Consider the following 26,528-nt stretch of genomic DNA (forward strand, 5'->3'; position numbering starts at 1 on the left):
TAAGAAATGACTATTTCTAGATACTTTTTAGTGCTCCCATTGAACTCAGCGTACATAAAAACATATAAAATGATATACAACAACCCTATAATACAAATATAAAAATAATCCAAAAATATTTTGAAAAATTCAAGATGGCGGCGGTTTATAAGAAATGATTTATTTCTAGATACTTTCGAGTGCTTCCATTGAACTCAGCGTACATAAAAACATATAAAATGATATACAACAACCCTATATTACATATATATAAATAATACAAAAATATTTGGAAAAATTCAAGATGGCGGCGAAAACTCGAATTGCCCAAAGGTGACAGAATGTCATCATGCATTTTCTTGAAGCTGTATATGTCCTAGTAACTATCCATAAATAAATAAAACTTAATCCAAAATTTTTGGGTTTTGGGCTTGGCAACCGGACTATAGGTCCGGTCCCATTAGGGTCGGTTAAGAGGGAGGCTACTACTGTACTACCTAATGTTAGTTGCTAACAAAATAAATGGGTAATAACAGTTGCTACAACGTCAATGCTATAACAATAAGTCATGCCAATAGTTGGTAAAAAGATTGGTGTATTTGACACAAGTTAGTAATTTAGATTAGCGCAATGCAAAATCTGTCAGTAGGTCACATTAACTACTGTATGACGATTTTTATTGAGAAACTGAAGACAACTTTAACACGGTGATGAAATGTTTAGTTTGTATAGTCAACGGTTGGGGGTGGGACTAATTAATTATTTAAGTTACAAAAAAAAGTTACAGTAATCTATTTTGGAATAGTAGCTATGGTTACTTTTTGTTATCATTTAAATATTCTGGCTAAATGACACCTCAAACATTACTTCAAATTGATTGTTAATAATAAAAAGATATTACCTTATATAGGTAATAACAATCTATGGCTAAATTGGCATTCAAAATTTTTATTGATGTGTCTGTAAGAAAAATACATTTTTATCCAGTTGGCTTATTCCTTGTAAGTATTTATAAATAATAATAATGTACTAATGTAATAATGTATGCGAGTGACTATTCTGTTATATGAATAAAAATTGTTTCCTTAGTTAAAATATTGTAAAAACTATATTTTACAATTCTTGCTTTGGAATCCCAATGGGTTTCTAAATATTTTAAACACTTTCTTAGATACCTACACATACAATAAGCTGCGGTGGATAGGAATAAGTACTCAATATCAAGTACCGGTAGTCGTTAAACTAATTTTATTTAAATAGGGAATAAAAATGATTTTTAAAGGAGATATTTTAGTTAAAATCTAATCAGGCAAATGGAAATTTGCTTAGTCTGCAGGTTTGCTGCGGCGGGGGTAAAAGCTACTTAACTTTAGGAAACTAACCAAGAAAGTGTTTCTTAGTTTTGGAATGATCTTGAATATGACCACTACTGTAACATCCTATGTATATACAGTGAAGACAAGAATGAAGTCTTCGCTCAATCTTCTTACAAGTGTAACAATAACAATGCAGTGCCTGCAACAAAGACACAATTGTTAAGTGAATACAAAACTCAAATTAAATATTTTATATTAAAAAATGGCAACCAAAGAAAAAACAAAGATGAATTCAAATTTATTTTTAGTCTCTAAAACTGATCCGAAGTATACTTACCGCTACTGGAACTTTTAGCATAGACAGAACCAAATTTGCATGGAAGTTTTAATATTTCTAACTAGGAATTTAGCCTTGCTGAATATGAGTTTATTCAAGACCAGAGCTTGATTTCAAGTAGGCCTACTGTAATTAAGAAGTTGAAACTACAACCTATTGGAAACAATATAGCCTAAAACAGGGTTCTGCATTTTGGTTCGTCCATCCTAGTTTAGTCTCAGGCAACTAATTTAGAAACAGTTGTTTTATTTTCAAGGCTTTTGTCGTCTTACATAAAATTATTTTCACACAATGTTGTCGTCAATACACACAAAATATACACAAATATACACAAGGATACACAAATATAAAATTTAATACACAAGGATACACTAAAGTAGGATTTACGACATGAGATACGTAAACCCATTTTATAAATCACTCCTGGAGGCATGGCTGTATAAACTGTAAGGAAGTGTAAAACAAATGCTATGTAATGTTTTATTCAGCAACAACATTTAAATTATTTCAATAGCCTAAAGAAAGTAAATTATAATAAAATTTTTTATCAAAGATAATCCAAAATTATTTTTATATAGAGAACTCCCAGACCACTTTCCCACCTCAAATTGAGCAGATATGTAACTGTATTAGTCATTTAAAACTAAATCATGAGTACTTGAAAAACAGTGACTTGGAAATTTAAAATTTTTAAAGACATAAAACATACAATTACATTATTTTAATTAGGCCAATACCTCAGGATTAAACACTGTTCACAATTTGTGTACAGTACAAGTTTTTCTACAACCGTTTTCATTCACCAGTCAGTCTCAAATCAAATCAATCTTTATTTGCACAAAACATTTACATGATTACACATTGTAACCTTAAATAGGTGCATCGTCAATAAAATAATTTTTTTAATTATCACATAGAGACAATACTCATTCAATACTAAATGAAACAAATGAAATTTTAGTCAAGTATTTTAGTCTACCTGCAGAATCCCAGTATTCATTAAATTCTGAAACTTTGTACATGGACAAATCTATCAAAAACTGTTTTAAAAACCTTCTAAAATTAGTTAAGTTGAGATTTTTTACATGTTCAGGCAATCTGTTAAACACTCTTTTACTAACCTCTAAAGTTGAATTAATAGTTCTTTGAAAATTACATTGGTTGATTCTTAAATGATTTTTTTGTCTTGTTCCATAGTTTATGAACAGAACTATAAGTTTTAAACTGATCTAAATTAATTAAAATATATACTAAACATTAAAAAAACATACAAAGATGGAGCAGTCAATATCTTAAATTTCCTAAAAAGTGGTTTACAATGAGATCTACGGTTAACATTTAAAATTAATCTTAATGCTCTCTTCTATAACAATAACAGCTTTCTTATGTTACTATCACAGCCCAAGGCCCCACTAGAAAAAGCAGGCCATGCTGCAGGATCCATGACGTCACACTAGTGGATATATTTCATTGATAAATTCATTGCCATCACCATTCCCATATGTTTTAGGTAAATAAACAAGCTGGCTGTTTGTAAGATTATAATGGTAAGAGGTACAACTATCCACCACTGTGACGTAGTGTTGCGCTACCCGCGCTGCAGCATGGCCTGTTTTTTCTAGTGGGGCCTTGCACAGCCCCAAGTCAATATGCCATATGACAAATGACTCTGTATATGTGCAAAATATATAGCAGATAAAACATCTAAACTAACAATTGACTTAAGTCTTCTAATAATAAAAGTAGCTTTGGAAATTTTATTGCACAGGTAACTTATGTGATTGTCCCATTTTACATTAGACTGTAAAAACACACCTAAAAACTTTACAACAGACAATTCATCATTACCATTTCCAAGACAAAATTCAAGACTCTGTGTTTTCTCTTTATTTAAACATAACATATTTGCAGCAGCCCAATCTTCAATTAGCCTATTTGAACTAAGAAACAGTTGATCAGCAAAATTTTTATCCTTACACTGAATTTGCAAGGCCAGGTCATCTGCATACATATAAGGTGTTACATGATCATTTAACAGAGCAGGTAAGTCATTTACATAAATAATGAAGATAGTAGGGCCTAAAATAGACCATTGTGGCACACCAGTCGGGACTGGCAGGTAACGTGAAAAACAGCCATTGTAGAGGACTGACTGATATCGCTGTGACAAGTATGAGTGTATCAATTTTACAGAGAGAGTGTCAAAACCATAAAAATAAAGCTTATTCAATATAACATCATGGTCTATGGTGTCAAAAGCTTTTGACATGTCATAGAAATGTCCACGCACAATTTCTCTAGCATCTAAACCAGATATACAATCTTTCGTAAAATTAATGATAGCATTACTTGTCCCTCTCTTCGCCCTAAAACCATACTGCATGTCAGAAAATAACTTATTACCCTCAAAATAAGTTTTGACTTGAACATTTAACAAGAACTCAAAAACCTTATATAAAGCTGGGATAATTGATATAGGGCGGTAGCTGTCATACTTTTCTTTACACAGCCTTTCTTAAACACAGGTATCACTTTTACAAACTTTAAACATTGTGGAACAACACCCTCATCAATGCACGAATTAAACAAATATGAAAGCACTTCTACAATGTATGGTGCAGCAAGTTTTAAAATTAAAGAATTAATAAAATATACATCTAGACAGGACTATCGCTTAACAAGTTAATTGCACTCATGTTCAACTGACACATTAGAAAAAGTAAACTTATTCTGTACCCCATTTATATGGAGTTTATCCAGATAAAATTGTACACCTTTATTTGACTTAGGAACACTTAGGACAGTAGCTTTTACGGAGTTTATAAAATTGTCATTAAACTTTGAACAATCTAAGTTCAAATAGTTACCATTTGATCAGCTATTGGTTTCTCATTTTTGTTCAGGCCCTCATTTACAATAGACCAAGTTTCCTTGGGTTTATTACAGGCATTTTGCACTCTATTGGAATTATAGGCTAATTTTGCCTTTCTAACTGCTTTTTTATAATCACGCTTAAGCCTATTATAATTATCCCTATACTCTATGCACCCAGTTGTTTTAAAACGGTGATACATCAAAAGACACTTTTCTTTTAACACAGCTAAATCATTATTGAACCACTTAAATTTATTTTTTGACCTTTTACTAACAGCTTTTTTAAGCTTGACTGGGAAAGCTATATCAACAATGAAAGCTCAACAACAGTCAGTGGTTCTTACGACTAACTTAGTTTCAATCGTCGACGTTTGACTGTTTACAGTTATTCCAACGATTGGTTGACTGGCTCCAGTCGCCGTAGGACCGGGAGTATAAAGTGACTAGTTTCAATAATATCCGGGAGAACAACCGACTAGTCGACGGTTGTTTTCCAACAATCGATTGAATTGGTTGTTTTCAATCAGTTGTTCCCATCACTAGTCTACATTTTTTTTAGGAAAATAAGCGAGTTACCTTGTCATTTTACAACACAATAATTGACTTAGTTAAAAAAAAATTATCTAAAACGTGACTTAGGCTGGACCTAGGTCATGTTAATCCACTCATCTCCATTCATACTTGGGTTAAAATAAATACCTTTGTATGGTAGCCATATCAGTTTAAAGTATCAAGTTAATTATTATGCCACCATTTCGGTTAGAGTTAAACACGGTTAGCCACCGATTAGCCTACTCTACTAGTTAAACATAACCTCAGCCACCGCCCGGTCACCTGATCCACCTACATAACCTAAACATTAAAGCCCTTGGGTGATTTTCATTCACAATAGATAACTCGTTGGTAAAAATAACAATAAAATTAGTTACCTTAGTCTTTCGAGCTTCTGCTGAGGTACTAGCAACGAAATATGAGTGAATAGTCTTGTAAGGTTGTATTCCTTTAACCAACTTAAAATTATTCAAGTGTTTACAACCATCCATAATGTTCTTGTATATGATCCTTAAACAAGAGATGTTTTAAAAGGTTAATTTTCAACACAACTAAAAATTGATTAGAATAACTTAATAAGAAGCACAAAACATAAAAATATCTTTAACTCAAAATTATATTAAAATTTCGCCTGTGACAACTAACTAGGCCCTGGGGCTAGTGCTACTTGCTTTGCTAGTGTAGTGTCTTGTCTGGTCCTGGTCTGTCTGTCTGTCATAGTGTCAGTGTCCCAGTGGGATAGCGCTGGGTTCACAACGATATGGTAGGCATACGGTTAAGTATCGATCGTCGTAGTATGAAAACAACTACTATCGAATATCGTAAATCGATTGGCTTCCATAGCGCCAACCAACCAACCAAAACGTAAACAAACCAGTTTAGCTGCTAACTCATGTTTTCCAATTTTTATTTTATTAATAAAAATGTCATCGTATTTAATTATTAATCGTTTAATGTAAAACAGATTGTAAATAAACTTTAAAAAAACCAAACCAACCAACACCGACAGACAGAAAAGAGAAGACAAGAGATTACAAAAACTACTAGCACTAGCCTAAAAGGAGAGGAAAATATTTGATTTCATTTATTCCAACATTGTTCCTTTTGATCAGTTTCATGGTGCATAGTGCATTATTATGGAGGAAATATGCAAAGGTCATCTAAACGCTTTTAAAAGTAAGGGGGTGGTAATTTATCTGGCGTTAATTGCGCAAGTTACTGGAATATTAATTTTAAAATTCCTCCGTAATTTAAGTTCTTATATATTCATCATGCTGGTTATCAGCCTTACTGTAATTGGATAATAAACATGTTCATTGGCAAATTTTATGCCAGGTTCAGATATTATGTTGTACTTATTTATTTGCATTCACTCTCACTGTAATATTGTGAATAAAATTATGGCCTTCCATCGTCAAGGCCACATTCCGTTTGACGACAGACATAGGATAGGAGCTGAGCAGCTGCAGTAGAAGGCACCAAGGCAATAGTTTACTATTCCACCGAGGCAGCCGGTGCGGTGAGCCAGAGCCGATGCCGATACTAAAAGTCGATGTCTGTCATCCGGTAGAAAACAAGCATGATATTTAACCGAATGCCTACCATATCGTTGTGAACCCAGCGCTATCCGTCCCAGTGTCATCTGTTAGTTTGTCTGCTCCTAGGAGGATTTCTGGCTCTGCTTGCTTAGGTAACGGCAGGCAACGGCAACAAATAATATTCAACGTATGCTCCTGCTCAATCTGCTCACTCACTACCGCCTTTAACAACGGTCACCTTTAACTCCAAGCCGCGGCCTTACAGTTTAATTTTATAATTAATTTTATAATTAAAAATTATAAGTACCCCTTCATTCGATTTTTATCTTATATCTTTTTATATTATCAGCAAGTTTGGTTGGTTAGGTTAGGTTATGACAGTTAAATTTTATAATAAAAAAATTATGTTAAATTAATTTTATAATTAAAAATTTAAGTTAAAATTAGTTTTATAATTACAAATTCAAAAATTATTATATAATTAAAAAGTTAGTTATAATTATTAGTTATTATATAATTAAAGTTAGTTTTTCCAACCAAAATATTATAAAATAAATTTAAAGATTGTCTTAAATTGGCGTGAGGGGCTCTCCCACAATCCCCCAATCCTTCGCACAAGAGGTTCTCGCCAGTTTCTGGAAGAGGAACATTTGTGAGATGCTAGAGGTGTTCCAAAACGGCACACGGAAGATTTCTCAGGTGCCGTTTGACGTCAATAACTGCTGACGTCACTTTGAGGGAACCAAGGGAACACCATTACCGCAACGATACGGTTTTGAGCCATCTGCCTCGGTGGTGTAGTGGATAGCGTGTCGGGCATTTATAATTTTATTTTATTAACAAAACTATTTTTAGATTAGTAAATCTTCATTCGATTTTTTCACAATCAGCACGTTTGGTTATGTTATGACAGTTTAATTAATAGACAAATTATTAAATTGTCTGTTTCTTCAGACGCAGCAGTTAGTGACGTCAAATGGCACCTGAGAAATCTTCCGTGTGCCCCACCGGAGTTGGGAGTTTTTGGTTTTTCGGTTCCAGTTCCAGTTTCGTGTTTCGTCAAGTTAGTTACTTTAGTTAGCAACATAACAACAACAACAACAACAACATAACCTTTCTTTTGTAAAGTTCAGTGCTGAGCTTAGTGAACTTCAAACTTGAAATAAGGAAGTGAATGCAAGCAAACCGAAAGTGTCCTTCAGAAAGCGGTTCTATTTTATCTTACACAACTCCCGTTATCTCAGTACCGTTCAAGACGGCGAAGTCTCATGTGTTGGCAGTGATGGGGTTATTACTCAATGCATTTTTGATATTATATCTTTTCAACTTCTTTCAAACTGGAGTTGTTACTGTAGACTTTCATTTACAAAAGGTAACTTATCTTTAATAACTCATTATTACAATATACAGGGTGTTTATTTAAACTAGCTTATTTATTTTCATACTAGTGTAACTTACCTGCTGCTCGAATCCGAGCATTTGCTAAGTAAGTATTACAGGTGTTATTTTAAAACGAATAACAGTCATAATTTCTAATGACTTAAGGGGAGGCGGTAAGGTAAATATATCTTTATTTTAATTTTTGTTGTTGTTTTTGTTTGAAGTTTGCGGGAATCATCTAAAAATCGTCCTATACTTCTAAAATTTGTAAAATTTATCGTTTTTTATAAGTTTTTTTTATTGAACAAGCATGCCAGCTAGTCACACCTTTAAAAAAATGCTTGTTTAATTAAAAACACGTCACAAATCCGAGAAATTTTAAAAATTGTAGAAGCAGGGCGATAATTTAAGGTGAAGGAGTGCGATTTTCAGAAAACGGCCTAAGGGTGTTTTGAAGGAAATTAACTTAAGGGTAATTATATCGACCTCCGGACCTCATCTTTTTTCAAAATGGTCGAAATTTCACGCTGTTTCCAAAAATGATTGTCGTTTTTTTCGGAAACGTCCCGTTTTCCCGGGAAATGGGAAGACGGGAAAAATATTTTGTTGCTCAAAACCCATGGTGTAGGTACTCAAATTATGCGGAATTTCCTCCTGAACAAAAATATGTAAATTTTATTACGATCGGACCACTATTAAATAAAATATCACCGAAAAATGGGAAAACGGGGACATTTTTTTTATGAAAACCCATGTTGTGGGTACTTAAATTGTACGGAATTTCATCCTGAACAAGAATATGTAGTTTTTATTATGATCGCTTTTTAGTAAAATATCACCGGACAGGTTAACTAATGCAACATAACCTAACTTAGGTTTAGATTAGGTTAGGTTGAGTTTTGTTAGGTTAGGTTAGGTTAAGTTTGGTTAGGTTAGGTCAGGTGGGTTTAGGTTAGGTTGAGTTTTGTTAGGTTAGGTTAAGTTTGGTTAGGTTAGGTTTGGTTGGGTTAGGTTAGTTTACTTACAATACTCATGTTATTGATAAACTTACCCAACCTAACCTAACTTACGAACTTAGGTTAGGTTAAGTTTGGTTAGGTTAGTTTAGGTAAGTTTACTTACAATACTAACCTAACCTAACCTAAACTTACCTATCCTAACCCAACCTAACCTAAGTTCGTAAGTTAGGTTAGGTTGGGTAAGTTTATCAATAACATGAGTATTGTAAGTAAACTAACCTAACCAAACTTAACCTAAACTAAATAACCTAACCTAACCTATCCTAACCTAAGTTCGTAAGTTAGGTTAGGTTGGGTTTGTTTATCAATAACATGAGTATTGTAAGTAAACTAACCTAACCCAACCAAACCTAACCTAGCCTAACCAAACTTAACCTAACCTAACAAAACTCAACCTAACCTAAACCAACCTAACCTAACTTAACCTAACCTAAACTAAACTAACCTATCATAGTAAACTAACCTAACCTAACCCAACAAAACCTAACCTAACCTAACCAAACAACCTAACAAAACTCAACCTAACCTAACTTAACCTAACCTAACCTAACCAAACTTAACCTAACCTAACCTAACAAAACTCAACCTAATCTAACCTAATCTAAACCTAGGTTAGGTTATGTTGCGTTAGTTAACCTGTCCGGTGATGTTTTACTTAAAAGCGATCGTAATAAAAACTACATATTCTTGTTCAGGATGAAATTCCGCACAATTTGAGTACCCACAACATGGGTTTTCAGCAAAAAAAAATTCCCCGTTTTCCCGTTTTTCGGTGATATTTTACTTAATAGCGGTCCGATCGTAATAAAATTTACATATTTTTGTTCAGGAGGAAATTCCGCATAATTTGAGTAGGCCTACCCACACCATGGGTTTTGAGCAAAAAAATATTTTTCCCGTTTTTCCCATTTTCCGGGAAAACGGGACGTTTCCGAAAAAACGACAATCATTTTCGAAAACAGCGTGAAATTTCGACTATTTTGAAAAAAGAAATTTTTAATTTCGCGTGAGGTCCGGAGGTCGATATAATTACCAAATTAAGTTACTGACCATGTAAATGTAACTTTCAAATCTTTCCTAGCTCTTACTGCTTTCGAGCTACAGCTGTTTAAAAAAAAAACAAGTTTTTCTAACAATGGGCAAAACATTAAAACTTTAAACAGCTATAACTTTTGATAGGATTGACATAGAGACCACTAGGTTACGCCATTATTTTTTTTTTTCACGCCCTCTCATTTTATGTCAAAAGAGGTACCTTGCAATTTAAAAATGTTAAATTAAAGGTTGGGGCAGAAAGGGGGTGAAAGGGAACTTAACATTGGGCGTGTTCTGGGAACATGTACCGGTGCACCGGTGCAGATTAACCGGTGACTTACTCACCGTGGCAAGAGTCTTGGTATCCCAGAACGGTTAGTCACCGGTTTACGGTACACATCGGATTATAATCTACACATTCACCTACTATTTGATTTATAATATTTAAATAAAACAAACAGACTTGCCCTCACGGAATAAATTATTTGAAAATTATTATTTATTATGTAATATATATAACCCCCTCATTGTGTAAATTTTAACTCATTACGCAACATAACCTAAAAAACTAATGAACATTATTCGGTGGACCCGCCATCTTGCCGTAGCTGCAAGCTGTTGTCAAAGAAACTGACCAATCAGAGGCCGCCGGTGTATTATGCACCGTACAATTTCTCTCTCCGTCTGCTAGGTTAACTCACCAGTCTCCCAGAACGACACATTTTTTGCACCGGTGCACCGGTACATGTTCCCAGAACGCGCTCATTGAATTCTCAACAATTGTGGCCCCTACGTCAATAGATGATTCCTGCAAACAGCATATTTCTATCTATTGCAGTTTTTACATTAAATAAAGAAGCAAGGAAAAAAAACACTCTGTGTGTATATATATATATATATGGCAACATTAGGTACCTAGGTGATATTTGTTGCTGTTTGATGATGATATTGCATAGGTTTGTAATTTTGTCAATACTATCATATTCATGTTAAAATTTGAGCTGTTGAATTTCTCTACCGTAATTGTTTTACAATGAACATTTTATGAATGATTACCGTATTTATTTATTCCAATTATTTCTCCATTATAGATAGCCTACAGGGGTACAGTTCCGCGATCTATATTATCGGATTAGGCCAATATAAATAAATATAAATTATATTTGGTTTGATATAAATATCACATTAGATTTAATTTTACCATTATGATTTAAATTTAACACTAACAAAAATATGTATTCATTTAGTTGTTTCTTTATTTTATCCTTAGTTTAATTTAAAATTTGAACAGCTAAAACTGGAAGGAACTACAAATTTTCTTACCATATGCGGTAATTATATTCATAAGCTTTATTGTTTGCTTTGTTAACTTTCATAAAATATATTTTGTTTCTGTTTGAATAGCCTAAGTTGATAACTAATTAAATTTTTTAAACAGTACCAGGAGACCAAGCTTTGCTCGGATAGAACTAAACATTTTTGGTCTCAGTGGGTTAAAGTAGTGGGAGAACGCATCATACATTATTTGGGAGGATTACTGGGGAAGGTTTTTAATGTTGAAAAAATTGAGTTAGGCTATTTAAACGTTAGTTTAGGCAATTTTTTGGATAAGACTATTTTATTCATACTGTTATTGTTTTCATTGTCTCTTCGTTTACAATCGTCCTCACCAGTTGCATACTTTGCAGCTAAAGATTTTTCTTTGTTTGAAGTTCATTGTTGGTGATGGTGAGTTAATGTTGTTCAAAAGTTTATTGCGGACATTCGTGATGGAAAATGTCCGCAATAAACTAAAGATTTTTATTAGAATTCATAATTCATTCTAGCATTACTGAACAACACTTCTAGAGAAACAATAGTTGGTACATTAATTAACCAACATCTCGAATACTGGCGTTACGATGAACATAACCTCACTAACTACTGCATTTTACTTATTTGACAGATTTTGCGTTGACAGTCAACAGATCGTAGCGCTTAGCGCTCATTGTGGCAATAGTTAAAACTAGGCTACTGTTTGGACGGAGTCCCAAACGCCTTATATATTTGTATTATTTGCATTAGAGCCTGATGCAGCGCTGTGATTGGTCAAATTTTTCCATGCAGTTTATACGGGAGTCTAGACTTAAATAACTACCGAGCAAAAACATGTTGAGTCCATTATCATCTGTCCTAAACACATTCACTCTGCTAACGTTTATGTACATTCAAATGCAGGAATAAAAATCATTTTTTATGTTTTACTATTGTTATTTACTTTTTTTTTTTTTTTTTTTTTTTTTAATTAAATCAATTTAATATAGATAATTATAAGACAAATAAATCTAAATTTACAGATATTACTAAAAATTTGGATTCTTTCAATAAATATGTTGGATGCCTGCTCCATCTTCGAATTCTCGAGGAGATCTCCATTTTTTTCGAGATCTTCTCAGGCACATACTTGTTGCCCTTAAAATTGAGCAAGTCAGTCTCGTTCTGATCCAATTAACTACCAGGCTGTAAGGCTTAACCCATTTTTCTGACAATCTCTCAGCTAGTGCTCTTATTAATGTTTGAAAATCTTTGCCTAGGATTCCGCAGACTGATGTTATCAAAGGAGTGAAAGAGGCATTCCGGCTCTCACAGGCTGAAATATACTTTCTTTTCTTTTCTTCTTCTGCATTTTGTATGACATTGTCATGAGGTTTGGAAGCATATGAGGGAGCATCGGTGTCTACGACACGGATATCAAATAATGCTTCCCTCTGTGTCTCCCATACCCCTCTACATGCCAAGTCAGCTTTAATTGCAGGCCCGTTTGAATTTCTATTCTCTGCTATAAGGGGCTCTTTGATACAATTCCCCCATGCCTGTTCCATAATGTTTCCTAAAGCATCCCTAATTTCATTGTGTCGTTTGATAATTAGGCCACCTACAGGACATGTAATGGCATGGTCTGTATTAAATTCTTTCCCATTATAAATTGAATTATTTATATAATTTATAAAATTTATTTATATAAATTCTTTACTATTATTTATTTTACTATTAATTTTGTTAGAAAATGGGAGGACTCTGTCCCAGAGCCCTTATGGACTAGCTGCCACTGTTTGGTCTTCAGTTAAATCAAAACTTCTTCTCGTTGGTCAGTAGAATTTGGATAATTTTGTTGTTTATCTTTCCAATTCCAATTTGAGCATTAAGTGGATAGCACGGTACCTATTTCAAATCTTAGAATTGTCTGTTTGCAATTTGCGTGTCATATGCTTTTTCAATAGGTAATATCTCTCTTCCGGTGACATACCGATTGTATAGGTTTGAGAAATTTCTGTCTGTACAGTACTTTACGACTTTCTTCCAAAAGTCGAGCAGCGATTTGTCCATGCTCCTGCTCAAGATGATTGGCCTGTTTTTTATCATATTGCTCGGCCATATCTGAAATTATTTGCTGAGATTCTGCGACATTTTGGTAAGATGTATGAGCTGGTTGGGACTGGCTCGGTTGATGATTCTGTATATATTCTGTATATATTTTTGTTTTGCAGGTCTTCTGCGTTTCATTATTAATCTTTAAAAATAACATCCAAAACATTTAACACTAATACTGTTGGTATGTACCTAATAAACTAAATAAATATTACTATTCTTTAAAATGTTTAGTCCAAACTAACCAATACAGCTATTTTTGTTTGCACATCAAATCAAAATATGACTATAATATAACCTGTACCGTCTGTACCTGTCTGCTATTTTTGTTAACTGCAGCTATAAAAAGGAATTGACAATAACATGGGCACTTTCAAGGGATTTTTACCAGCCTTGTGACCAACTCCAATCAATTTCTTGTGGCCAAATACGCCATTTTTAACAAAAAAATCAAAAATCCTCGCACAAAAATAAAAGTTTGTCCGTACACGGGCTTGTTTTAGAGTACCTATAGAAACAATAAAAACGTAAACAGATCGATCATAACTAAATTCAATGTTTACTTTAAAAAATTACAGAGTTTATTGTAGAAATTATTTGTTGAATCGAATCAACATATTGATATCTAAACCAATAATATATTGCATATTATCTGTGGAACTGTACCAAGGATACAGTTTTGTACTAAATTAGATTTACAAGATGGCCGATTTGTATAAACAGAATAAACCTTTTAATGAAATAAAATGAAATGAAATCAACTTTATTCATAATTTGCAAACATGTGCACGAATGGCGTCATTACATTGGATCAAAATCATAATACTTAATCCTAAAAAAGTACAAGACATAATCACTCTAATATATTATGTAGAAGGAAATATTCATTCTTTGAGTAGGCTACAGGGGTTTAGTTAAAAAGTACATTTTTAGCTTATTTTTAAATTTTGTAGTTTTTGTATACTCCTTTAATTTTGTTGGAAGAGCATTGTAACATTTTATACCCATATACATTGGTTTTTTTTTTTCAAAAAATCTTAATCTATGGGAAGGTGTTGGATAGTTATTTCTGTTTCTGGTACATTATTGATGAGAATCCCCTACCAGTGAGACATTATTTGAATTTTGGACAGTATATAATATACATTGATAGATATAATATGTTATGCCTAGTTCTTCAAATTTTTCCTTAACAGAATCTTGCCAATCCAAATTTAACATAATGCGGATTGCTCTTTTCTGGAGAATTAAAATTCTGTCTAAATTAGCTTGTGATGTTCCTCCATAAATACTTATACCAAAGGATAAATGTGAGTGAATATGAGCAAAATAAACCAATTTTAGTGATTCAAGTTTACAAAATTTTGAAAATCTAGCCTATAAAGTGCAAATAGGCCTGTTGTCATTCGATTTGCCACAAGATCAATATGATAATTCCAGCTTAATTTACTGTCTATGTATAACCCTAGAAATTTAGTGTTCTCAATAATTTGTATATCTTCACCGGCTAATTTTAGTGCTGGGTAATCTGAGTTGGTATTAGTTTTTAGATTAAAGCGTGTAAAATTAGTTTTGGAAAGATTTAGTAATAGCTGATGATCAGAAAAAAATTTATTATGGCAGATGTTTCTATCTCATGAACAGATTTTCCGCTTACGAGAAGATTAGAATCATCGGCATATAAACAGATGGTATTTCTTGTTGAATTTGATATAACATTGGGTAATCCATTGATATATGTAAGAAATAGTAGGGGACCCAAAATAGAACCCTGTGGTACACCATGTTTAATTGTTCTCAACTGTGATCTTGTTGTAACCATCTGGTTATGATTGTTTAAGTGTCTAATTTCTACAAACTGTTTCCTATTAGTTAAATATGATTGAAACCATTTCAGTGAAATTCTTACAACCCCTAGTCCTTCCAATTTTTTTTTTTTAAATAATTTATGATGAGATACACTGTCAAATGCTTTGCTTAGGTCCATAAATATTCCAATTAGGGACTTTATCTCCCCTATCTACTGAATCAATAATTGACTCAATATATGTAACAGCCGCTGATATTACAGAATGGTTTGATCTAAAACCGTGCTGCTCTTTATCGAGTTGATCATTACTTTCTAGAAAGTTAACGAGCTGATTATACATAGCTTTTTCATAAATTTTAGACATGACAGGCAACAAGGCTACTGGGTGATAGTTCGAAACATCTAATTGGTCCCATTTTTTATAAAGAGGTTTTACTTTAGAAATTTTTAATTTATCTGGAAATATGCCGGATATAAATGATGAATTTACTAAGTGTGCAAATGGTTTTTTAAGTGAACTCTGGGCATGCTTTATTACTGTTATGGGAACCTCGTCGAAGCCTGAAAATAGTTTATTATCAAATTTGGAAATTATTTTACTGATATCTGTCTCACTGATTGGTTCACATTTAAATTTATTTTGTTTGTTATTTATTACTAAATTAGGTACTGTACTGATAAATTTGGTGTATTTATTTTTGGAATTACATCAGAATCAACTACATTGACATAAAAATCATTAAAAGTGTTACATATAACAATAGGGTCATTATATACTTTCGAATTTATCTCTATTTCATCTATGCTCTTCACAACCTTTTTTTTTATATTTAAATTAATTAAATTCTTAAATTTGTCTTGGATACATTCACTGAGCTCAAAACTTTTTCATCCATATAATTTTGTTTGGCTTTGAAACATTTTGTTAATTTAAACAAAAATGAGTGGTTTTACATTGAACTTTAAAGCCAGAAATAGTTACCGAAAGGTTAGTTTTATAACAAGTTCAATAGATAGGTTGGAATTTTTTTTATTCATACAGCTATTGACTATAGAATTTTGCTTAGGCATACTACTTGCTTTTAATTGAGCGGAGCGAAGCGAAGCTCTTATACTACACTCCTGCTTTTGTTTTACAAATACTCCTCCTGAACGGCTGAAGCGATCTGCACAAAATTTAGCAAAATCATAGTAACCGACCATGGGAAGGTATAAATCTGAAATGGTACAAATCGGACCACAGGGCTTTTCTCTACGTGAATTCAAACTTTTGGAAATTTAACATGGGCCTTATGGGTTAATTGGTTGCCATGACATTATTTACGAGATAACAATAAAAAGGTAAACAAGAGTCGCAACATATGTTAGTCAACGAATCATCTAAATAGCATATTACAAATACCAAATACCATACAGAGAAAAAGGGAAGAACAATCGGATTAATATCATTGAGTATAATTTACTACAAAATGAAATACCAATAATTATGGTCGGCGGAATAAGGCTGATGCACCATTGACTTTAAATAATCCAAATAGCCATTCCATTTACGTGAACCAAATCTAGCCTACGTACAATTGAGTTTGGATACTGCAAGTAGACATTCCATTGACATGAACCAGGCGTACTATTGACTTTGGATACTGCAAATAGACACTCCATTTATGTGAATCAAATGAACCACTGCTTTGGATACTCCAAGTAAACAATTCGTTTACGTGAACCCGACGTATCATTGACTTTGGATACCGCAAGTAAACATATCGTATCATTAACTTGGAATACTGCAAATAGACATTCCATTTATGTAAACCGTCAATGGCGTACCATTGACTTTGGATAATGCAAATAGGCATTTTATTTATCCGAACCAAATGAATCATTGACATTGGATACTGTAATTAGACATTTATGAGAACCAGATGAAACATATGCTTTGGTTTCTGCAATTAGACAATTCATTTGCGTGAACCAGACTTATAATTGACTTAGAATACTGCAAATAGACATTCCATTTAAGTGAACCAAATATACCATTGACATTGGATCTGCAAGTATTTAATCTCATTTGCGAGGAACATATGTAAAATTGACTTTAGAAAAGTATTGTATTAATATGCTAGCTCCGCTCAATATTGCAAGCATACAACTGCATTGCACACCTAGTATATATGGTTTTACTTTAATGGCTTTTTTTACTTGGATTTGAATAGGCCTATGGTAGATACTTGAATACTTTAAATTTAATTGGCAACCACACAAAGGTAGGTATTTTAAGTTTAAGCCAAGTATGAATGGAGAGAAGTGTAGGATGAGTGATAGGATATCTTGTAGTATTGTTACTTACTAAGACCAACATTTTTACTTAGACGTGACTGTTAATTAATAGCCCATATAGCCAATGGCTAAATTGGGACCTACAGCTTATTGTAGAATCCAATCCACATTTTTTGCTTGTAATTCACGAATTGGTCTAATTATCAGGATAGCATTGCGGATAGTCGTAGTACTCACTTGTGCCGACGTTAATCCACACCAGGGAGTATCGCATCCACAGATCATCCCTTTAAATATCCACAATTCAATTTTGATATAAGACTCCACCGGTCCAACAGATTGTAGGAAATATCAATTTTTTGTAGGCCTATATTGATCTACCTTATTGATATTTACTATTAGACTGTACTTTAATTGATTTGATTTGATTCAATAACAAGATAATACACGCATAACTTATGTCGTATAGGCCTAGCTATTAATTCATATGGTTGTGCTAGGTTAAATAGGTTTTTTACTATTTGTATACATATTAGTTACTTGATACAAGTGAAAATACCGATAGTTTTTGTTTCGATAGATTTTGTAAGTTTGATAGAGTTGTATGTCAAAGTTTTGCACCAAATACATTGATTATCAATTTTTGAGAGTTTCATTTTATAAAGTCATCAAATTTTGCAGAATTACCATGAACCAAGGGCCTTTAATAGTGAGGAGCTGACAGAAGTTGCTAAACTATCGAGCCTCCCTCGCTTTGATGAAATCCTCTCTCACATACTTGTGCCTCGAGTGGTTGGATCAGATGGACATAGGAAAGTCAGAGAGGTGAGTGCTTCAAGGGACAAACTTAGCTTCATGCCTAACTTTCTTTGTTATTCTTATCCATTATCCACTTGGTAGATGCAAAAATAACTCATTTGTTAGTAAATTAATCCTTGGATAACTTATAAATTGATAAGAAGTACAAAAAATGTTGTATTATAAAATTAGTTAGTTTTTTACTTTGACTGTTGCGTTGTTAAATTATAATTGGTAGATGGTGTAAGTTAAGCACAGTAGTTCAGTTTCAATGTTAATTTGACTGACTGCACCATTATCTTTTTTAGCTTAATACCAACGGACAAGGAACAGTTAAAAAATACATTTTTATACAACGGTAGAGTTTATTTTTAATAATTATTTTATAACATCAAAACACACTCTATGTTCATTGAACAAAAAAAGTAGCTAACTTACCTTAAAACTGTATTCAGCTAAAGATAATGAATTCCTAAGATTAGGTAGCTACCTAGTCATTGTGAAGAGGTGTAAAGGTGTCAGTACCGCTACCGCATAGTGGAGCCTGTTCTTCCGCTGTCTTCCAGCTCCTGATTTTAATAATTATTTTAGCAATGTGTTATGTGACAACTCCAATGGAAGCAATGACTTTTTGTCAGTAGCCTATGCATGAGTTGAACCACTGCACCTCAGTTTTGTGTGTATCCCACAAGATATGGGCAAATATGTAGCCTACTACCCCTTCATTCATGATTGCAATGAAAAATTTCCATAATAACTACAGTTGTTTATATAGCTAATAATTGTAATGAAACTGTGACCCAATAAAATTAGTATTTCAATATTTGAATCCAATTAATATTGGGGGTGTAATGTTTTATTTGACTACTGTCAGGATGGAATAATGGAGGATACGACCACCAGTTTTAAAGAGAAGCCTCTATATAGATTTCTAGGTAAAACAAACTTGTTTGATTCCAGGAGCCCTCATGCTAGTCCTTTGTGTAAACTGTGTGATACATCTCCACAGCAACCTCCTCACAATACCCGTGCCTATAAATGTATTTTTCATTCATTGAGGTAATGTCTACGTCCACCTCTAATTTCAGCTCTACTTCTTCACTATGTGACTAACCCAAGTGCGTTGTTTGATAAATTTATAAAAAATAAACTTTTTATTCATCTAATATTGTATTTAATTCCATATTTTCTATTTTATAGTACATCACTAGCCAGTTACGAGGCCTGGGCTGGTCAGTAGAGCACCAAGAGAGTGTGCAGACGACTCCGCTGTTTGGTCAGCTGACTTTCACTAACTTAATTGCTCGGCTGAATCCATCAGCTGACAGGTATCTAACACTGGCATGTCACTACGACAGTAAACACATGCGGGAGGGAGAGTTTCTGGCAGCGACGGACTCCGCCGTCCCTTGTGCGATGATGTTAGATTTGGCTCACGCTTTGTCACATCGGTTGGAGCCTTTTAAAAAGTCGGTGAGTGAAAAAAAAATGTTTCAGTACAAAAAGAACACAGAACAAAATAAGTGTAGTGATTTGTACATTTGCTTCTTATTCATGTTATTTACCGAGAATAAAATGGCTTGATTTGAAACTCGTTTTTCGTGTCTAGTTCATGTACGATGATACTGAGTGCTAATGTCAATGAAATTTTGTTTCTATTATTTTAGGGTTATTTTCTTGATTTGTGCTTCACTTTTTGGTTGTATAACCAGTGGGCCATAGCCATTGTGATTAGCCTATATTGTACTGTTTGAACCAACAATAAGATTGTCTTCAGCTGTTCCATAAGGATGAGAAGTCTACTAAGTTAGTATGTTTTATCCTTGCTTAAACTAACATGATCTGTTACGTTTTTTTTTTAGAACTTGAGCCTTATGTTACTATTCTTTGATGGTGAAGAAGCATTTGTAACATGGAGTGCAACAGATTCCCTTTACGGATCTCGCAGCTTGGCCCAGACTTGGGAGAAGCGCAAGTATCCACATGCAAGATCCGACACTACGGAACTTCACAGGATAGTAAGTAGCAAACTCAACTGCTCTATATCATCCAATATGCGTGAAGTATTGTTATAATAAATGGGACTTGAATTTCTCTTGTAAAAATATTATTTTGAAAAATCAATGAGTCTATTGGGAGTGATTACAACAGTAGGTAGTTAGTTTCTAGCATCTGTTGTGTTATAGTGAGTGATTTCAATAATTAGTTTCTAACTTCTGGTGTGTTATAGCGAGTAAAAGTTAGTTTCTAACCTCTGGTGTGTTATAATGAGTGATCACAACAGATAGTTTCTTTGTGCTGTTGGAAAATATGATTTTCTTTCTTATACACAAACTTTTTAGTCATGCCAAACTGAAAGAGCAGCCTACTAATAGATTACAGCATCTTTTAAGGCCTCATTAGTTAAAGTATGACAAACTGTAGAGAGAAGATCTTCAATGGTGGCACACTTCATAAAATAATCTTACAAAAGTTATTTTTCTCAACCTGTTTTGCATATCTCCCTAGGTAGTTCAAATGAGCAACAAACCAACATCTAATTCTGTGATTTATCTTATGAAAACAATAATCATCCTATTATTTATTATGGCCATTTGTCATTAACACTAAGTTTAATTAACCTGAACTTGTTTTGAAAACTAATGTTCTGCCCGTGTGAATCATTCACACTAAAACCTTCTCAAATCCCACTTGAAGCACTCAAAATACAGTTATTCTGTGTAATAAGTGCAACGTTGATTTCAGGAATAAATGTGGGTTTAAATTTAAGATAATTAGGCTAAACTTTTCAAAATATAATGTTAAGTTTTTATGTAATTACATGTTTACATGATCTATTTGAACACTGTACTTGAAGTAATAATATGGCCATACGATTTTTTGTATACGATACGATATGATTTTTGTTTTGATGGCTAAATATAAAAGCTAAAGAATCCGTGTGGTACTTACTTTTGAGTTGTTCTAGTTTAGACTTCTTTAAAGTGAATAGTCCTAAGCTTATTCTGATTTAATCAGATTAAGACATCCGGGGTTTTATTGAAGAAAGCACAACCTAAGTTTGTTTGTTGTTTTTACGTCATGGATGAAGTAAACACAGAACACTTGGATTTGAAAAATAAAGATATGTTTCTTTTCATTAATTTAATTCACATGTTTCAGCTGATCAAATAACGTAAATAAACATTTCAAGTCTAAATCCCTTACAAAATGGTATAATAGATCATTTTTACAAAAAACTATTGAAAAATGAGTGGTTTGTATAATTTCCCCATGTAGTGTGTAAAAAGAGCTTTAAAATGACACCTCATTTATGGAAATTGGTGAAGAATTAAGGAAGTTATGGCCTATCGAAAAAAAAAAACACTGTAGAAATGATAATATATATAGAGATAATTTATTGTCAAACAAAACTAAATTTATTATTTTTGAATAGTAACACAGAATACATATTTTATAAAATGATAACTTATCAATCAATCCCAAGTTTTAGAGAAAATAATGAAATATTGTAACACTTTGGTTTACAGTTATGCCTAGCCTACTATTGAAGAAAAATTATTTTTAACAGGAAATGACATTCATATAAGGGAAATGCTCTTGAAAAACCAAATAGAATAATACTTGTGGTAATCAATATTAAATTGGCATTAAGGTTCAAGTTCAACTCTTATGATAAAAGGAAACAGTCACATTTTAATCCAGGAAAGCTTATCTGATAGACAGATTGTTATTTTTAGGTTTCTTTGTTGTTGTTTTTAATTTTTATTTCTATGATAAGGTTCTTTGTAAATAATAAACATTATTCTTTAAAGTTGAGAGAAACTTAAGTGGTTTTCTCCTCATTTATAATTTTTCAGCTAAGTTTTATTTTGCAATGATTTAATAAAAAAAAAAAAAACTTTTTCAGCGATGATAATTCATTCACCAATTTTTACATCTACCGATTGGTAAACTAGGTTACATACTACTCTTGAAGTAATTCGATATCATATATGGGTGTCGAGGGAGCAACATCAAACGACCTTCAGATTTTATGATGATTGGGACATAAAACTTATGTTACAACTACACGAATCAATCATTCACCAACAATTTCAATTTATCACATGATAAAATAATAAATCCTATATTCTAATACGAGCTATGTCTTTCTGTCTGTCTGTAATATATATCTGGGAATCAAGCAGAAGGATTTTGACTAAATTTTGGAATTTGGTACTTATTGCCTTAAAAACGTGATTGGTGACAGCCACTACCTCAGGAAAATTCCTATTTCGCTCCACAACTCGTTTGAAAATTAAAAAATTTTACATTAGCTTTATGGGTTGCCAAGTAACTATGTTGGTTGAACAAAATAAAAATTAGGCCCCTAAACAAAACACTTACTACAAGCCATCCACAGTATACTAGTAAATTATAAAATACAGTACAGCACAAAGTGATAACCATCAGTAGTTGATGTAACTATTGAGTAAAGATTACATTGAAGATCACTCGATATATGGGAAAATAGAGCAAGTCAGTGTTGATAAATGGTGAGTGTTTTGTGTTGGTGCCGTTTCAGTGCACTGGTATCAACTCAATGTTTCACTTTTACTAAGTGTAGATTTTAAAATTTGTATGCACTCTTTTTTATATTTTACATAATTTGGACAGTTGTATTCATAACGAATTGAAATTCCACTGGAACTTAAATAATCAAAGCCAAAATTTGTTGTAAAAACGTGAGCTTTCCTTTATATTACAATTGAAATAAACTATACCGAGCCATGGCTCTGTCCCCTGGTACTAATTATTAAATTAAAAGAACTTGAAGTAGGCCTATTAATTATGGGCCTATTGTGTAAATGTATTAATGAATTAGTATTTTGAAATATTGATAAACAAACCATAAGGTTACATTGTACATTGTGTTATAAATGAGGGAATCATAAATTGAATATTTTAGGACGGTTGTCAATTTATTCACAGTATTATCATAGTCACAATTAACAAAAGTACCGGGGGAACAAGCCATGGCTCGGTGTAGTTTATTTCAATTGTAATTTAATAGCAATATAAAGGAAAAACTTAAGGATACTCTCTAAAATACTCTCGTATGATGGATTGGCTGAAGACTGATTAATTAATTAAGAAAAAGAAGAATTTGGGACTAATTCATTCAAACATTGTTTACTATGAAGATTTATTGCAATACAATGAACTCAATTAACTTTATTACTAATTCAACTGGTAAATTATGTTAATTATGAAAAAGAGTGCATACAAATTTTAAAATCTACCCTTAAATAAGAGTAAAACATTCAGTTGACGCCAGTGCACTCAAATGTCACTAACACGAAACACTCTTTAACACTTGCTCTATTTCCCCTATATCGAGTTATCTTCAGTGTAATCTCTGTTCAATAGTTACAACTGATGTGTTTTCCTAATTGTACAGTATTTTGTAGTTTGCTAGTGTACTGTGGATAGCTTGTTATAAACACATGTTAAAAGTATTTTGTTTTCTTTTTCCTTGTTATTTGGTTCAAACAACATAGTTTTTTGCTAACTCCTAAGGTCAATGTAAATTTTTTTAATTTTCATATGAGTTGGGTAGCAAAATACAAATTTTCCTGAGGTAGTGCCTATCCCCAATCAAGTTGTTAGGGCTATAAATCCCTAATTTAAAAAAAATTGTCATAATCCTCCACCTGGATTTCGAGATATATATTACAGACAGACAGATAGACGGACAGACAAACAGACATAGCTCGTATTAGGCTATAGATAGATAGATAGAGTATAGGATAGAATTGTTACTTGGCAACCCATAAGGCCAATGTTAAATTTTAAAATTTTCAAATGAGTAGTGTAGTGAAATACAAAATTTTCAGAGGTACTGTAGGCAAGAGTTAAGAAGTGTCCTGGGCCAGAGCGATATGCAGCAATGTTAAAATGTTGCCGCACGGTATTTGCAGGTGCACCTCCCTTTCTAAGCAAGGAGCGAGTGACATTTCGCAGAAAGACGCATGTCGAATACAACGACAACAGATGAGTAAATACAGTGAATATCGCTTTAGTTACTTCAGTGCAACACAAGTATTTTTACCGTGATGGTGGTTTTGCAGTATAGTATTATGGAAGACGTTAGGAAACGTGTGGAAACGATTGTACAACAATCGCAATGCATTGTAGTTTTCTTGTTACCTTACGGTATGAAGATTTTAAGTAAACAGCATTTTTTTATTATTCAAATAATCGAACACACAATATTGGTGAGTAATTAACAACTATGAACTTTGGCTATATAATATATACAGAACGTTAATTTTACACGAACATTAACATGTTTTTTTTTTTTTTTATTGGTTCGGCCCAGCCATTTTGACGTACATGTATTGTACTTCTACAATATAAATAAAGTTGAACACTAAAAATAAATTAAAATCACAGTTGTCTATTTTAGTTTTAACGCTGTGGATGTGAGCCCTGACTGCCGGGTGGAAGTGAGCATACGTCGAGCCGTCAAGTATCAAGCGCCTGCATTTTTAGAATAGACCAGGGCTCAGAGGACTTCTTAACTCTTGCCTACAGTAGTGCCTGTGACCAATCACTTTTTAATAAATCCTTCTGCTGGATTTCGTGATATATATTACAGACAGAGAGACACACAAACAGACGGACATAGCTTGTATTAGAGTATAGGAATCCACACCTTTAATATTAAGAAGCCTTTAAGGTTAGTTAATATTTTTATAACACTAACATAGCTTTTTAACTATTTTTAAGTTTTGAGTTAACATTTTTGAGTTTGTAACAGTTTTATATCAGATCATTTACAAATACAACAAATTACCAGTAGTCATTAAATCTGAAGAAAACAGCTAATATTTATTGATCGGTGAGTTGACAAATATGTATGAAGATTAGCTTTGGGTCTGTAAAAACTCTTGCTTAAGCTACTGTGAGCAAAAGTGTTCTGGGGTTCCGGTTAAAAGTTTGTGTAATTAATCTGTTATTTGTGCACCAGGTGGTTCGCAAGTTTGCGGAAATATTTTTGCAATAAGCAATTAAGCATATTTGTGACAAAAATAAAGTTTTTAACACACTGTACAACTCCAATGTTATCATAAAAAAAGTTCCATTTCTGCTGCAGTTTCCTTGTTTAATAACCAGAATCAACATTCTTTACTGTCATTAAGTAAATTAAAATACGGAAGTACCCTGAAAACATTTTATTTCAGGGTACTTCGGTATTTTAATTTACTTAATAACATTTAAACAAAGTAGCCCTCATTGGTGTAAATACTAACAAAATTCTTTACTTTATATGCATAATGGAATAGAAATACTATTTGATTCAGTTTGGCAAGGACCTGTTAATTGACCTGTTAATTGATGATAACTTTGAAGAAAATAAAAACTCATTCAAATGGGTTTTTTTACTTAAATTGCTGATTGAATATAAGTAATCATGGAATGTTGGAATACAAACTCAATCAAACAAGTGGAAATTAATCAGCAGGTTTGCTTTAATAGAGGTATTTCTTACCTTACTGTATTTTACACAGGAACATTGTTGTGTGCTTTGGAATACTGTTGTTTTTTATAAGTAATCATACATAACCTTATATACTTCTTGTGGTTTTGATTATCTGTAGAGTAATAAGTATTAGTGTGTTATAAATGATAACTTATCCAAGGATGTGTTTAAATAATATTTGTTTGTATACAAAATCTTATTCTTATCACATTCGCTTTGAATAAATGCAAAATGTATTCAACCTTCTTCAGTTTAGTGCAAATTGGCCCAAGGTCTAACAAACAAGTTAATGAATTCTCACATGTCATTCACATGTTAAAAGTCACACTCTTTAAATCTGTACAGCCATCAACCTTTTATCCTTCAAGTTATTCTTGACACATTTTGCAAGTTGTTGATGAAATAAAATAAAATTCATTGAACTTTGCTTTAAAAAAAAAACAATCAGAAGGTGCTATAAATTTGCTTTCAGGTTGTGGGAATTTTTGGTGTATTCTGTTTTTTTGTCCTAATTTAGACATTCTATTCTAGTTATTCTACATTCTATTTAGTTAAGACAAAAGCTGTGTAAAATAAAAAATGTGATACCAACGGCCAGCCAACATGCTGTAACTACTTTTATTATTCATAGTACCAGGGGACCTAGCCATGGCTCGGTATAGTTTATTTAGATTGTA

The 26,528-nt window shown here is 32.7% G+C and overlaps 2 protein-coding genes across 3 annotated transcripts in view; one reads left to right on the top strand and one right to left on the bottom strand.

Annotated features, from left to right (window-relative positions):
• The window catches only part of LOC128999764 (ubiquitin carboxyl-terminal hydrolase 22-like), a 53,831-nt gene extending 48,105 nt beyond the window's left edge, over nt 1–5,726 (bottom strand). Inside the window, exons 1-2 of the mRNA XM_054426429.1 lie at nt 5,436–5,726; nt 1,362–1,494 (exon numbers count right to left, since the gene is read on the bottom strand). Coding sequence (XP_054282404.1) covers nt 1,362–1,494; nt 5,436–5,549 — 247 coding nt within the window. The 5' untranslated portion in view covers nt 5,550–5,726. The remainder of the gene's footprint in view (nt 1–1,361; nt 1,495–5,435) is intronic.
• Nucleotides 5,727–7,685: 1,959 nt separating this feature from the next.
• Nucleotides 7,686–26,528, top strand: part of LOC129001294 (glutaminyl-peptide cyclotransferase-like) — a 35,175-nt gene continuing 16,332 nt past the window's right edge. For both annotated transcript variants that reach the window (XM_054428544.1, XM_054428543.1), the window contains exons 1-4: nt 7,686–7,968; nt 18,207–18,350; nt 19,524–19,796; nt 20,186–20,341. In XM_054428544.1, coding sequence (XP_054284519.1) covers nt 7,771–7,968; nt 18,207–18,350; nt 19,524–19,796; nt 20,186–20,341 — 771 coding nt within the window. In that variant the 5' untranslated portion in view covers nt 7,686–7,770. The remainder of the gene's footprint in view (nt 7,969–18,206; nt 18,351–19,523; nt 19,797–20,185; nt 20,342–26,528) is intronic.

The sequence above is a fragment of the Macrosteles quadrilineatus genome, unplaced genomic scaffold (assembly GCF_028750875.1).
Source record: "Macrosteles quadrilineatus isolate MER2022 unplaced genomic scaffold, UCM_ALF_1.0 Scaffold_8__2_contigs__length_117827958, whole genome shotgun sequence".
NCBI classification, from domain to species: domain Eukaryota; kingdom Metazoa; phylum Arthropoda; class Insecta; order Hemiptera; family Cicadellidae; genus Macrosteles; species Macrosteles quadrilineatus.